The 15,807-nt window shown below is 33.8% G+C and overlaps 2 protein-coding genes across 5 annotated transcripts in view; one reads left to right on the top strand and one right to left on the bottom strand.

Moving 5' to 3' along the window:
* Nucleotides 1-9,178, top strand: part of LOC127837139 (uncharacterized) — a 29,965-nt gene extending 20,787 nt beyond the window's left edge. For both annotated transcript variants that reach the window (XM_052363995.1, XM_052363992.1), the window contains exons 4-6: nt 4,065-4,147; nt 4,709-4,794; nt 6,636-9,178. In XM_052363995.1, the coding sequence (XP_052219955.1) occupies nt 4,065-4,147; nt 4,709-4,794; nt 6,636-6,809 (343 nt within the window). In that variant the 3' untranslated portion in view covers nt 6,810-9,178. The remainder of the gene's footprint in view (nt 1-4,064; nt 4,148-4,708; nt 4,795-6,635) is intronic.
* Nucleotides 9,173-15,807, bottom strand: part of LOC127837078 (ADP-ribose pyrophosphatase, mitochondrial-like) — a 30,858-nt gene continuing 24,223 nt past the window's right edge. For all 3 annotated transcript variants that reach the window (XM_052363897.1, XM_052363908.1, XM_052363919.1), the window contains exon 8: nt 9,173-14,667. In XM_052363897.1, the coding sequence (XP_052219857.1) occupies nt 14,555-14,667 (113 nt within the window). In that variant the 3' untranslated portion in view covers nt 9,173-14,554. The remainder of the gene's footprint in view (nt 14,668-15,807) is intronic.

Here is a 15,807-nt window from a genome sequence, read left to right as displayed (position 1 = left end):
TCCACTTGACTAAGTGTGTGATTAACAGGGATTCCGAGATATTTCCTTACTGAATGTCTCTGTGCAGTACAAATGTGTTCCTGCATTAAATATATATATACAGGGGTGTGATTTTTCCGCGGATCCGCGGATTTCCGCGGATCGGGTTGTCTCGGAGGTCATTTCTGAGATTCGCGTAAATTCTTAAAAAAAATGGGGGAGGGAGAGGGGGGTACATCTGATTCCGCGGACGTCTTTTATGTGCGGCCCGAAATATCCGCGGCTCGCGAAATCACTCCGCATAGTACACTGGTAGATACTGCCTAAGCAATTTGAAACGAGCGATGTCTTTGGCGGTTGTTTTCCAATCTACCAATTAAAATCGTTCTTTTTAAATGCGTTCGGTATTTCTTTTCTGATTTGTTTGCAAATGGCGCAGTTGCAAAGCGAAAATTAAGTTTATCCAAATGACAAATATCAATCGAATTAGCGACTGTCATCATATAGTTAGATAGGATAAATGAAATGTGTCTGTCATCGATGAAGACTGCGTTTTAGATACAAGTAACACATTTTTTTTTTACAAATGTGCGCAGTGAATTTGTGTCTCGGAAACCAGTGTTTGCAAATTGGAGTTCACTCTACTTGCGAAGTAAAACAATTTAGAAGAGTATCGTTTGATAAATGGAAATAGACAAACATGATTTGATTTATATGTTGGTGGATCTGTGTGTAATCAGATTCATATGCATATTCTGCTTTATTATGTTTGTCACACTGTTCAGTTAACTGAAATAGCATTGAACTGTAGATGTGAAATGCAAGATTTTAAAAGGTAAACACATTAAAATATATTAATTTTACTCAGTTTAATACATCATTAACTCAACAAGAACACTCAAGTGTGTTTGTTTATATTTATTAATGTTTTCCCCATTTGATATTGAATTAAATAAGTCCATTTACTGTGAATACATTGAACAACTGCTGTTTTTGATCACAGTAAATATTGTTTACTTTACATCCTCAGTATGTGAAATGTGAAGTTAAACAGGTTTTCATAAAGAAATAGTGTTATGAAGTTCAAGAAATTGTTTATTATGCCCCCCTTCGAAGAAGAGGGGGTATATTGCTTTGCTCATGTCGGTCTGTCGGCGTGTCGGTCGGTCGGTCGGTCTGTCTGTCGGTCGGTCCGTCCACCAGGTGGTTGTCAGACGATAACTCAAGAACGCTTAGGCCTAGGATCATGAAACTTCATAGGTACATTGATCATGACTCACAGATGACCCCTATTGATTTTGAGGTCACTAGGTCAAAGGTCAAGGTCACTGTGACCCGAAATAGTAAAATGGTTTCCGGATGATAATTCAAGAACGCTTATGCCTAGGATCATGAAACTTCATAGGTAGATTGATCATGACTAGCAGATGACCCCTATTGATTTTCAGGTCACTAGGTCAAAGGTCAAGGTCACGGTGACCCGAAATAGTAAAATGGTTTCCGGATGATAATTCAAGAACCCTTATGCCTAGGATCATGAAACTTGATAGGTAGATTGATCATGACTAGCAGATGACCCCTATTGATTTTCAGGTCACTAGGTCAAAGGTCAAGGTCACGGTGACCCTAAATAGTAAAATGGTTTCCGGATGATAACTCAAGAACGCTTATGCCTAGGATCATGAAACTTGATAGGTACATTGATCATGACTGGCAGATGACCCCTATTGATTTTCAGGTCACAAGGTCAAAGGTCAAGGTCACAGTGACCCGAAATAGTAAAATGGTTTCCTGATGATAACTCAGGAAAGCTTATGGCTAGGATCATGAAACTTGATAGGTACATTGATCATGACTGGCAGATGACCCCTATTGATTTTCAGGTCACAAGGTCAAAGGTCAAGGTCACAGTGACCCGAAATAGTAAAATGGTTTCCTGATGATAACTCAGGAAAGCTTATGGCTAGGATCATGAAACTTCATAGGTACATTGATCATGACTCGCAGATGACCCCTAATGATTTTCAGGTCACTAGGTCAAAGGTCAAGGTCACAGTGACAAAAAACATATTTACAAAATGGCTGTCACTACAACTTAGAGCCCATATGGGGGGCATGCATGTTTTACAAACAGCCCTTGTTTTAATGTATGTTTTATTTTAATGTCTGTTTTAAGGTTTGTCATTGCGTTATTCGCGCGATTCGCGTCGTCAAAATCAGTCGACAGAATTTTCCTCCCCTCTGACTTCGCCTCAATCACACCCCTGATATATATTAACCAAAAACAATTGTATGTTTTACAATCATTAATATGCTCATTTTTGCATATTTGTAAAAATAAATCTTCACATAAAATGTGTTTCTTGTTCTTTTATTTTGTTACATAAAAAAGTGATGATAAATAACATGTGTTGCATTTAAATATAAATTACGTATTTAACATTATTGACTAGACTTGCCTTGATCATTTTGTTTTTGCTCAAATGTGGTAACACATCATAAATTACTTTCGATGATACTATGTTCATACAAAGGGCATGAAATACATGAGTTAGTAAACAATTAGCATATTGAAAAAAACTATCAAATAAAGTACCGTTATCAAACCCATAAGTTAACAAATTAACGCCCCCCTCCTTACATGTATATATAACTTATATATCCAAGTATAAAACTCAATTTGCAAAATATAACCTAATTTCCTGATCAATGGAAATTTTATAGATTGTTGTCCTAAATATATATTAGTTACTTTAAACTGTAATAAAAAATTACTTTTCTTACAACAACATTTCATGAAGTTTCATAAAATTTTATGGGACAGTTAATTACCCTTAATTGCTGCCTTAATTTGTTTTACTTTAATACATTATTAACACGTGTCATTCTTAAATTAGAACCCAACCACTGGTTTATTCATTATGGTCAGAAAGTGGTAAAGTGTTCCCTGCATGAGTATGATCTGAAAATCTATAAGACAAGGCTAGGCAGATATGCATTGAATGCCAGTCTCTGGGAGAGAACACTAGTTTAAATTGCATTGTATTTCACTACAATGTAGTGACACTTTTAACAATAAACATGTAATGAATGACCTTTATAATAATGTTTTATTCAAGTAAATTAAGTTTAATAAAACTGTTTATCAAGAAGTATATGTAGTTTTTATGAACTTGTAATTAACGTTAAATGGCTATATATACATGTATATGCAGAAAGCAGTAACCGCTATAAAAAACAATTGTTTATGTTTTTTTGGATCTATCAATCACTTATTGCATTGAGATGATGACTAAAATTTGGAATGTGAAAAGTGTCTATTTTAGTTACATTTCACATTATTTATGTTCTCTGAAGCATTATACTTTGTACCCAAATCATATATTTGTTTAATTTATATACTATAGCTGTAAAAGCAATATATAGCAAATAATGACAAAAAAAGATTTTCTTATAATCTCGCTTTTGCCAAGTACCAGTAGTTCAGAGGGGTTTATATAATAATGTATATAAGAGTAATAGTAATTAGTAACTCTGTATACCCTTAAATCATCAAGTTAAATGTTTATCTTCTCCATGCGAAAAAATTGAAGTTACTTTTGTACATTAATGTGCATGTGACACCCTGTCATCCTCCTGAAAGAATCAGATGGCAGCCTTCAGAGATCATGTTTTAAGGTCAAAGGTCAAAAAAAGGCACCTTATCCCTATAACATGACCATTCATTGAATACAAATTTATATGACACAGAGTTTTGCGCCTGTACATATTGGCTTCCGTAAAAGTCAAATTTAAAATGAAAGGTTAACTTTTATTAGTAAAAACAATGACTATTTGTTCAAAAGTCTAAATGGAATAGTATTGTTGTGAAATAGCATGGCATAAATATATAAACCTATTAATTCTTTTCAGACAGTATGTACTAATAGTGCACAAAAAGCCATTGCAAATGTAATATTGAAATATATCACTCTTTATAAAGGATCAACTTCTGTATGTATGAATAATAATCACTTTCAGTGATAGCTTGTATTGCTATATAATAATATGATCAATGTTACATTTGAATGTGTTTTCTTTTTCAGCCTAAATGTTGTGTCAGCATGCTTGTCAAAAGTAGATTTTTCATACTTCTCTGGAAGATGTGTTCTTGTGGTTAACAACAAAGGTAACTTAATAAAACGTCATGGTGTTTTTATTATGTTTATAGCATATATAAGCATAAATACCGATATAGGAGTGGTAATGACTACTTGTTATTTTGCTGTTTAGATACAAATGTATTGAAGGAACTTATTGTTCTCAGAATGTGAAAATGACACTTAAGATTTAGAATCACACTAAAAATGATTCATTATGAGACATTGATTACATTATTAACTGTAATAAATGCTGTACAATGGAATAATTATATCATGTTTCGGTTGTATGCATTGCATTTTGTCACAATAAATATATTGCTTATATAAAGTACATGTACAATATGCAAAACATAATGTAATGACTATAAAGGTCAAGAGGTCAGGGTGATAGCCTTTAACCCGAATGTTGAGCTCGGGTGAGGTAAAATTATTTATTTTTGTATCTTTATAACTCTTTTTATGCTAGAGCTCTTTAGTTCCGATCATAACATTTATCAATTTCAATCATTTAATTAAAAAGTACACAAATCCTTGAATAGGCTCTTATATATAGCATTTTCTCTAACCTTGTTCATCTCTATCTTTAGATTCTCATTTTGATGAAGGCATTGATGCAGAAATAAAGAACTTGGCAAGAAAGTTTGATGTTCAGTCCTTGTATGTAAACACACAGGTACTGAAGGCATTCTTATATGTTGCTTCCAAAACACACATACACTTAGACATTTTAACAGCGCACCAAGACGATGGTGCATACTTTCGACGCTCAAAATGGAAATTGCTAAATCATGATTATTTATAAGTCTACAAGCTTATAAGCCTGTAGACTCATAAACAATCATGATATAAATATTTTCAGTAATAATTCTTTGATTTATGCTTGCAATCCTTATATTGTTACCACACAAGTGTTGAAAACAGAAACATTAAAAATAAAAAGTTTATTCCATTTTTTGAAGTATAATGAAATGACATGAAACGCAAATGTTTCATTATCTGATACTTAAAACAACACATAAATATTAACAATTAAGGTTGCATGAATGCATTTACTGTAATTTGTATCATGATTTTTAAGTTTTTGTATTAATTAAACATTTTAACTTCCAATTTACTTTAATATCTTTCTGTATTTTTTAACCAACACAAATTGTGTCCATACATGTATATCTTATCAGTTGTCCAGAATATTGGGTTTTCTTAAGAGCACTTGTATTAAGCTCATCTATTTTTTGAAAGAAAAAAAAAGAGCTATTGTCAAAAAAATTATGAGCTATTGTCATCACCTTGGCGTCGGCGTCCAGTTAAGTTTTGCCTTTAGGTCCACTTTTCTCATAAAGTATCAATGCTATTGCATTCAAACTTGGTACACTTACTTACTATCATGAGGGGACTGGGCAGGCAAAGTTAGATAACTCTGACGGGCATTTTGACAGAATAATGTGCCCTTTTTATACTTAGAAAATTGAAAATGTTGGTAAAGTTTTGTGTTTAGGTCCATTTTATTCCTTAAGTATCAAAGCTATTGCTTTCATACTTGCAACACTTACTATCATAAGGGGACTGTGCAGGCAAAGTTATGTAACTCTGACTGGCATTTTGACAGAATTATGTGCCCTTTTTATACTTAGAAAATTGAAAATTTGGTTAAGTTTTGTGTTTAGGTCCACTTTACCCCTAAAGTATCATAGATATTGCTTTCATACTTGGAACACTCGCAAACTATCATATGAAGGAAACAGTAAAGAAAAAAGTGTAATTTTTACGGAATTATGGCCATTTTTTGACTTAGTAACTTTGAATATATGGTTAAATTTTGTGTTTAGATCCACTTAACTTCTAAAGTATCAAGGCTATTGCTTTCAAACTTCAAATACTTTCATGCTATCATGAGGGTACTGTACCTGGCAAGTTGAATTTTACCTTGACCTTTGACCTTGACCCTCAAGGTCAGATTATTAAATTTTGCTAAAATTGCCATAACTTTATTTATGATTAGATTTGATTGATACTTTGACAAAACAATTTTTACCTGACAAACCACAATAGACTCCACCCAAACCATCCCCCACGCCCCCCCCCCCCCTCCCGAATCCCTCCCCCCCAAATGAAAAAAGTTTTTTTTCCCTTAAAGATCATCTAATAAATGACCACCACACCCTAACACTATACCCACCCCCCCCCCCACCCCCCCAATTGCATTTTTTTGCATTTTTGGAAGATAATGTAATAAATGACCACACCCCCCACACTATACACCCCCCTCCACTCCACCCCTCCCTCCTTTGTGATTGAAATTGAGATAGGTCCCTTGACCTTTAAAAAGAAAAATAGATGAGCGGTCTGCACCCGCAAGGCGATGCTCTTATTTTGGGGTTTTACTTTTGACTGGAGAATAATTCTTAAGTGTGAATGTTTAATAACATCAATTCTTTGAACTGTTCTTTGTAAAAATTAACATAACTGCTTCAATGGATCTTCCAACTAATAAATCTGATGTTCATATTATTTCAGGATGAATCAGAGTTGCTGGAACTGGGAAAGAAGATAGTTGCCATGGTAGATGCTATCAGAGGCAGCAATCGCTTTGTAACGTCAATGCTGTTTGAATCCATGAGAGTGTTAGGTCATCGAAACAATGCCACAACCTATGTAGGACAAGACACTCCAGTCACAGGAAATTTTTAGTGCTAAAATGTAATGAAAATGTCAATTGTATTGGTGCCACTAATAATCTTAGTCAAAATAGTGATTGGCTACCAACATTTTTGGTATATTTCAATTTGTCAAAGAACATTATTAAAATATTTTTCGCCAACTTCACACAGTAAAAAATAAATGCTATATTTGTCAAACAGGCTGGTAATCTGCAACTAATGATTAACAGATATTAACAATATTTACGTCTTCTTTGTAATTGCAACATGTATTTGCAAAAATAACATGCATGTTTTAAGCTCACCTAAGAACAACATGCTCATGGCGAGTTTTTGTGTTTGCTGTTTGTCTGTCGAATGTATGCTGGCGACATTTGCCTTGTGGGCTGCATTTATTTCTAAATGTTCATGAAACTTGGTCAGAATATTTGTTCCAATTATATCTTGTCCTAGCCAGAAATAAAACTAAGGAGTTGGAACACTTTAGAGGCAATATTTAGGAAACTTAGTCAGAACATTACTCCTTAAACTACAGCTGTGATAGAAACTGGGTTATGTTTGGTAGAAAACTACATGTAGGTCACATGGTAAAAAACAAACAAGTTTTTACACACAAAGTCTACATTTATTGCCCAAACTGATGAAATATGGTCAGTACAGAAGTCACAATGGTATCTGGGGGGAGTTTGAAGCTGGGTCACGTGGGATTAAGGACGAAGTGGCCAGGTCAAATAAAGGAAAACAGATTTTGAACACTTTGTGGGCCACATTTATTGAACAATCTTAATGAAACTTGGTGTGATCATTAGTCTCAATCATATTTTGGTCTAGTTGAAAACTGTGTAATGGGAGGCAAATACTAGCTCACTTGGTGGAAATACTAGTAAATAAAAAGCTTTTTAACATTCTTAAGGCCATATGTATTGCCTAATCATGAAACTTGGTGAGCATATTTGTCCAAATGGGTTCAATACTGCATGATGTGGGATTGAAACTAGGTTAGCCGGTCGAAAAAAAAGCTTTTTTTTAGCACAAGAGGCCGGATACAATCCAAAATTTTCATGAAACTTGTTTGGACATTTGTTCATTTTTGCTTTCTTGGACGAGTTTGGAACTTGTTTAAGGCCTAGGTCACTATGTCAAATTAATTTAAGATAAAACGTGTATGCAGTCTAGAAGTCACATTTGTTTGTGCAATCTTCCTCAGAACATTTGTCTTAATGATATCTCCTTGTGAATTATGGTTCCTTTGATTAGAAAAAAGCAGTTATGAGGCAGTTTTCCTTATGTGGCTATTGAACACTGTAAATCACATTTTTTACTCGCACATCCTGTAACTAAATTGTGTTGATTTTCAGGGCTGAGTTTTTATTTGAGATTTCAATTGTGTATAATGTTTAATAGCAGACTTGTAGTTTAATGATAACTTGTTTTGATGTCATCTCAGCATATCTGACTTAATCCTTTCCCACTCAGAAGCCAAGTGAAAAAAGCTATGTGCAAACACCAAAAAAAAACAAACAGCCTGCAAGTAACTCGCAGTCTGTTCAGCTTTCATGCTGTTTGCTGCTCATCGGTATCGTGGGCTTGCTAATGAGGCCTTTAAAACTTGAATCTAGTAAGAAAAGTCTTTCATTAAATTCAACTTTCTAAGGTACTACAAATGCATCAAAAAACGTACCTAAGTAGTAAAGGGTTATTTGTGTCTTCCCTTATTGCTCTTCAGATTACAGTGGTGTTATGTTCATGATATTTTTAAATGCTCAAAATCTGTTAATTTTTATGCCCCCGGATCGAAAGATCAGTGGTATATTGTTTTTGGCCTGTCTGTCTTGTCATTCATTCATTGTGTGTGTACCAAAACTTTACTTGGTTAAAGTTTGATAACTTTTGCATTATTGAAGATAGCAACTTCATATTTGGCATGTGTATCTCACGGAGCTGCACATATTGAGTGGTGAAAAGTTAAGGTAAAGGTCATCTATCAAGGTCTAAGATCAAATATTGTATTTTTCTTTCCTAAAACTTTAACCTTCGTTAAAGTTTGGTCATAACTTTTTTAATACAGTAGAATTGAATAGAATAGTATTGAAGATAGCAACTTGATATTTGGCATGCATGTGTATCTCATGGAGCTGCACATTTTGAGTGGTGAAAGGTCAAGGTCATCCTTCAAGGTCAAAGGTCAAATTTATTGCTTCAAAGCGGCGCAATAGGGGGCATTGTGTTTCTGACAAACACATCTCTTGTTTTAGTTCTGTGGCACAAGCAGCATTGTTGCACAAAACATTTAATGCATGTATACAATTGTATTTGTGTGATCTAATGTATTGTTTGTCTATGGTATGTCAGTAATTATGTAAATGCTAATACAATAATATTAAAGAAAAAACAAATAAATGAATGTTTTATTATAACTAATATACATTGTTGTAGAGTAGTGGCAAACTTTGAAATATAATAAGACAAGCATGATACAAACGGGTACAAATTAAGCATGCATCAATTAATTATGGTATCACCTATCTATTGAAATCCATTTACAAAACATAATACATTGTACAACAAGACTATTGCCAAGCAATAAACGTCCCCTACCTACGCAGGATCCACCATTTTCAGCAATAATTGTAGTTTATTTGTTGCCATAGCAACCAGAATTCTTGACGCAGGAACAAAATGAAATTACCCGCATAATCTCCATATTGCCATCTATCCAGATTTCAAGTTTCATGAAAAAATATGAAGAACTTTTAAAGTTATCACAGGATCCATTTTCAGCAATATGTCTAGTCTGTTTGTTATGCCCCCGGATCGAAAGATCGGGGGTATATTGTTTTTGGCCTGTCTGTCATTGTATGTGTCTGTCTGTCTGTGTGTGTGTGTGTGTCCCAAAACTTTAACCAAAACTTGAACCTTCTTCAAAACTTTTGCAATATTGAACGTAGCAACTTTATATTTGGCATGCATGTGTATCTCATGGAGCTGCGGGGCTGTCCGGCTAGCGCAGTGGTTAGCACACTCCCTTCTCACCTAGGCGACCCGGGTTCGATTCCCGATCCCGGCGCATGTGAGTTTTATTGGTGGTTACCATACCGGACAGGTTGGGTTTTTCCTCCGGGTACTATGGCTTCCCCGCACAGCACAAGACCACTTCAAAATTAAAAACCTTTCAGTAAAACAATAATTAGCTTGAAATTGCAGCTATCATTCAAATTCGTCCCAACTTTCGTGAGTCTAAAATCTGATAAGGAAGGAGTGCTGGGACACACTCTGGGTCCTCACATCAAGCAGCCTCTGGCGCGAAGGGACCTCATAAACATCGAAATACACACACACATCTCATGGAGCTGCACATTTTGAGTTGTGAAAGGTCAAGGTCATCATTCAATGTCAAAGGTCAAAAAAATTATTCAAAGCAGCGCATTAGGGGGCATTGTGTTTCTGACAAACACATCTCTTGTTGCCATAGCAACCATAATTCTTGACGTAGGTACAAAATGAAATGATGTGCATAATCTTCATATTGCATCTGTCCATGTTTCATGAAAAATATGAAGACCTTTTAAAGTTATGGCAGGATCCAGAAAAGTGTGACAGACTGACAGAGCGCAAACCATAAGTCTCTCTCCGGTTTCACTGGTAGGGGACTAATAAATATTAACATATTTTAACTTGTTCATGAATAGGCTAGATTTTGAAAACCCAATTAACCTACGGATACAATCCAACCTGACATTATTATTTGAATGCACATTAAATGGGTCCATAAAATGGGTCAGTATTACTTTTACATATTAATCATTCTAGGAAGACAGGCTTGATGTATGGTTGTAAAGTGTCATCCCACATTAGCCTGTGCAGTCCACACATGTTAACCCTTACAGCGCTGGAGCTGAATTTTAAAGGCCTTTGCAAACAGTTTGGATCCAGATGAGACGCCACAGAACGTGGCGTCTCATCTGGATCCAAACTGTTTGCTATTCTGATAGTATTCTTTGAAAAAAAATCGAAGAAAATGCTAATTTTAGAAATTCAGCAGACGACATTTAAGCAGACGACAAATTTCCCAGCATGCAAAGGGTTAACCAAGGATGATACTTTCTACTAAGACAGGATTTTAATTCCATACAAGCCAAAGCGCCCTCGCTGATAAACCTATTGAGACCAATCCTGCTAATCTGAGACCAAACTTTACGCACATGCATTGAGCCCACTTTCCCCAGATAAGATAACAAATATTCCTTTTATGCATGCACAAGTTTGTCCTACAGTTTATATATTGCAACACACTTCACGTATCACATGTGGTGTTTAACTCTGACAGGGTTATAAAATTACTGATTTTTGCTAATAAACTTTAAATGGTTAATATTTATTTACATGTACAAAATTGAGATGAAGATAATTTGTACTGGTGGTAATAGTCAAATAAAAGTTAGGGATACATTTGGGAAAAAAAAAGTAGTGATAAATGTCCATATAGCAAACGACAACTTTAAATACTGAAGTTTAAAATCATTAATTTATTTTATTTAAATCAAAATGGCAAGTAGGCTCTGAAAAAAAAATCTAACACATTTTCGAATAAATCCAGCAAATTTCAGCACTTCTAGGTACAGATATTAACCCATTAAAACTTGGAATTCATGTAAATGACAGTAGAAAGAAAAAAAGAGCAAAAACTTATTATGTTGCTCTCAACATTTATTCAAACACTTAATTTCAACTTGATAGTAACTTCATATTAGGTCATATCACAATCATAATAGAACCCCATATAAAAATATAAAGTTGTAAGAAAAAGCAACTTGTGTTTGACTACTGTACATATGAAAACAGCATGGTTTATTAGTAGGTTTTCCTAACAGTTTCTTAAAGTAGCAATGTTAAATGGTTATTTCGGCAACACAGTAAAATGACTTATACCAAATGAAAACTTATTAATCTGTACATATATGGAAGTGTAGTATAATTTATGCAGTATGTTCTTAATTTTTGAATGTGATTTCAGAAAAACATGTAATGAAAAGTCAGCCTCTGAAACAGTTTATCAAACAAACCATGTTCAATTCCTGCAACATGTATGTGATGCATAAATTCTGTGGTAATTTGCAAAACAAAATGAGTATATTGCACAAACAACACAAAAATGGATAATGGACTGAAGTTTGACTCTAGGTAAAAATTACTTATATAATAAATGAAAACACTGAACGTATTGCTAAGTAAATTGATAAAAATTGCTTATATATAATTATGAAATGTCACATTAAAACCCTTTGCAAACTACAACACTTACTAAAAATAGAATAATGTACATTTACTTCAATGGGTAGTATTTATGGTTATAATCTCATTCTGACACAGTTTTCTCATTTCTCATAATTATATAAATATCTTGGGTACAATTATATATATATATATATATATTTATATATCTTTATAAAATATATACAACTAAAATGTATGTATATCGTCAGTGTGTCACAATCCCCTTGTGCATTAAGTAAAGCCTAATTGGTCTGAAGTACAATTATGGTCCAAATTAGCCTTGTTGGTCTCTATAGAGTAGCTGATATGTGTGCCTAGTAACCAGGAGATTACAGGTTGGATCCTCACTGAACCCTTTTTAATATCTCTCTCAAGAACACCAAGCACTGGTTCTAACTGAAATTGACTCAGGAGGGTTTCAAAAAGCCTTATGCCTTATCCATTTAATCAAACTCAAACAAATAGGTTTAAAGCTACATGTAATATGCATTGATAGTAGGATTTGCCTTATTACATGTTAGTTATTTCTGTATAAGGAAACCTTTGCAATTCCATGTTATTTTTATCTTTATAAAACATCTACACTATAATAGGGGTGCCTTTTACAGCTACAACACTAAAGGGCAAACATTGAGTGCAAAATACTTTATGCTACCTTTAATAAAACGCTCGTAGAAGACAGCCAAAGTGCCAAAAACAATAAAGCATAAAACATGTCTTCATAATTGACAACAAGTCTATTTCTAGACTTAACATTTACTTAAAGAAAGAACTCTATTTTCAGCATAGCACACAGAAAATTTCTCCAAACTGTTTTCTGGCCTTATTTTCTTGCAAGCTTTTAAGATATTGACCTGATTTTTGGTATGTGAATCTACATATACCTGCATGACTTAACAGATCAAGTTTCAAGACTTGAGGAAAAGTCTGGAAAACTATTATTGCCAAAAAAATTCTAGGCCCAAGGCCCGTAAAATAAATAGACTGTAACAAAATTCCAACTTGATCTGTAAGTCATGCATGTGTTTAGGACTGAAACTCCGGAAACCGAATGCCAGACTAATGGACAGTGCCACAGATATCTACCAACCTACTGGGGGCAAATAAAAGGGTCCTTCAAGGATCATTCATATGACGCTTTGTGAAAAGCTACCCAGCGGTATAGGCTGAGATGTTGTATGAATGAAAAGTTGGTGAAAGATGCACAACAGACAAATGGTGGTCCCAAAGCTCTTGCTCAGATTAGCTGAAAATAGGAGGCAAGCTTTACTGATTGTTAGGCTAAACTGATTGTTAGGCTAAAAAATAAGCAAATTTACTTTTTTGAGCAACTCATTTTGAAAGAAAATTGTAATATACAACAATTGAAACTATTTGAACTTCCATTTGAGCTTGTCTTTACATAGGTATGTACCTACGGATTGCAACAAAAATGTATACTTATAATCTGAAATACAAATTAATTGTTCACATAGAAAACAAACAATAATGCAAAAAAAAATACAAACGAAGGTAAATATATATAAATATGTGTCTTTTTTTGTCACTTGAAGTTTTAATCTTCTAAGAAATAAAGAAAAAATCTATATATTAAGCTTACATGAATACATTTTCAATAATTTCTATCTTTGCATACCAGAACCGAAATATTAAGCTAAAATAATTAAACACTGTATTACCGTATGTGAATTAGGAATAAGACATCATACTGGGAATGGACATCATTTTGGGGATTTTCTCCAACAAAACTATTCATTTCATGATCTACATATATTTTTGTAATATATTATCTATGATTTAAGCTTAATAAGCAATTTTCCATGACTTTTTCTTTAACAGTGATTGTATTTTTATCATTTAAAGTGTATTTTAAACCATGCGCGGCATGGACACAGTTCATTTCATGAGGATTTTTTTTTAAATTAATAAAAAATCCAGTTTTGAAGTAAAATCAATTTAAATGATGCTATTATATATGCAAGTATCTGTTTTAATTATAATTTGTCAAACTAGATAAATACAACATATAAAACTGCATATTATGCACTTTTGATAAAACACAATTTATTCCCAAATTGATGTCTTATTCCCTATTCACATAATACAGTGTTCTTATTACAATATGAAATACTAGAACATGAATGTCATAGATTTTAAACAGCATTATCTGTTTGAATCAGAAAAATGTTGAAGCTTAGATTTTACAAAAATATTTATTATTAAAATATTTTTTTGTTCAGAGGTTTTACATTTAATTATAGAAATTCAAAGCTTTGAATTTTCAAAAAAAGTATATTACTTGCATTGTCATTTTTCAATTAAGCGGAAAACATAGAAAAAAACACATAAATCCCCTTAACAACCACAAAACAAAAGTCAATTTGACAAAAGCAACAACTATTACTATACTAGTACGTCAAATATCCTAAAGAATTCTTTTAAACCCACATATGGCAAAAGGGGGGGGGGGGGGGGGGGAGATGCGTACAGAGAGTGCTGTCTCTACCAGTGAGCATTGAGCCTGCCCACGGTGGCCTTGATAAAGTCTATATGACTTGCGTATAGCTTCAAAGAGTGGTCAATGTCCATCCATTGTACCTCTGCTGCATCATCACCTGAAATAGGAAATATGGCTTTACATTTTTTTAGCCATACATTTTCATAGAAATAGTATTTAATAGTTAATGTTTTTCCTTTTTAATAAAATAAGATACCAAACTACAAAAGTTCACAAACAAGATATACATTGGTGTTATCACTGTATAAGATGTTAGTAAGAATCACTCCCCAAAACCAACAAAAACAAGAGGGCCTGAAAGGCCCAAAGTTGCTTACCTGAAATACAAAAGAACTGACCTTATCAGTGCAGCCCAAGATATCATTAGAACAAATGTTCTGATCAAGTTTCATGAAGAGTTAACTATAAAAGTAACATTTCGAGTCCTAACAAAGTTTTACTATAGCCATAAAAGGATAACGCCCTCACCCTGGCGGCCATGGTTTTCAACAGACAGAAACTATTTTCGAAGTTATCCAAGATATCATTAAAACAGATGTTCGGACCAAATTTCATGATAATTGGGAATAAATGTGACTTTTAGAGTATTGTTAAGTTTTTGCTATAGCCATATCAGGAAAAATGCCCCCCCCCCCCCCCCCCCCACTGGCTACCATTTTTTCAACCAATCTGAACTATTTTCTAAATCCTCCCAAAATGTTATTGGGACAAATCTTCCGACATGAAGATCAGACAATAAATATGGACTCTATAATAGAGTGTTAACAAGGTTTTACAATAGCAATTAATTGCCATATGTATTAAGAAAAATGCTGCGCCCCTTGGTGGCCATGTTTTTCAAGCAACTAAAACTATTTTTGAACTCATCCAAGATATCATAGGGACAAAGATTTTGACTAAGTTTCATGATAATTGGACAATAAATGTGGACTCTAGAGTGTTAACATGGTTTTTCTTCAGCCAAATAAGGAAAAATGCCCTGCTCCCTGGCAGCCATGTTTTTCAACAGACCAGAACCATTTTTAAACACATCAAAGATATTATTAGAACAACCAATATGACCAAGTTTCATGAAGATTGGGCAATAAATGTGACTTTAAGAGTGTTTACAATATTTTACTATAGCCATATAAGGAAAAATGCCCTGTCCCTCTGCTGCCCATGTTTTTCAACCAACAGGAACTGTTTCAAACCTGTTCAAAGACATCATTGGCACAAATCTTCTTACCAAATTTCA

Source organism: Dreissena polymorpha, chromosome 1 (genome assembly GCF_020536995.1).
Source record: "Dreissena polymorpha isolate Duluth1 chromosome 1, UMN_Dpol_1.0, whole genome shotgun sequence".
In the NCBI taxonomy this organism is placed as follows: Eukaryota; Metazoa; Mollusca; class Bivalvia; order Myida; family Dreissenidae; genus Dreissena; species Dreissena polymorpha.
The sequence above is the reverse complement of the archived record's forward strand: the minus strand, read 5'-3'. Positions and strand labels throughout refer to the sequence as shown.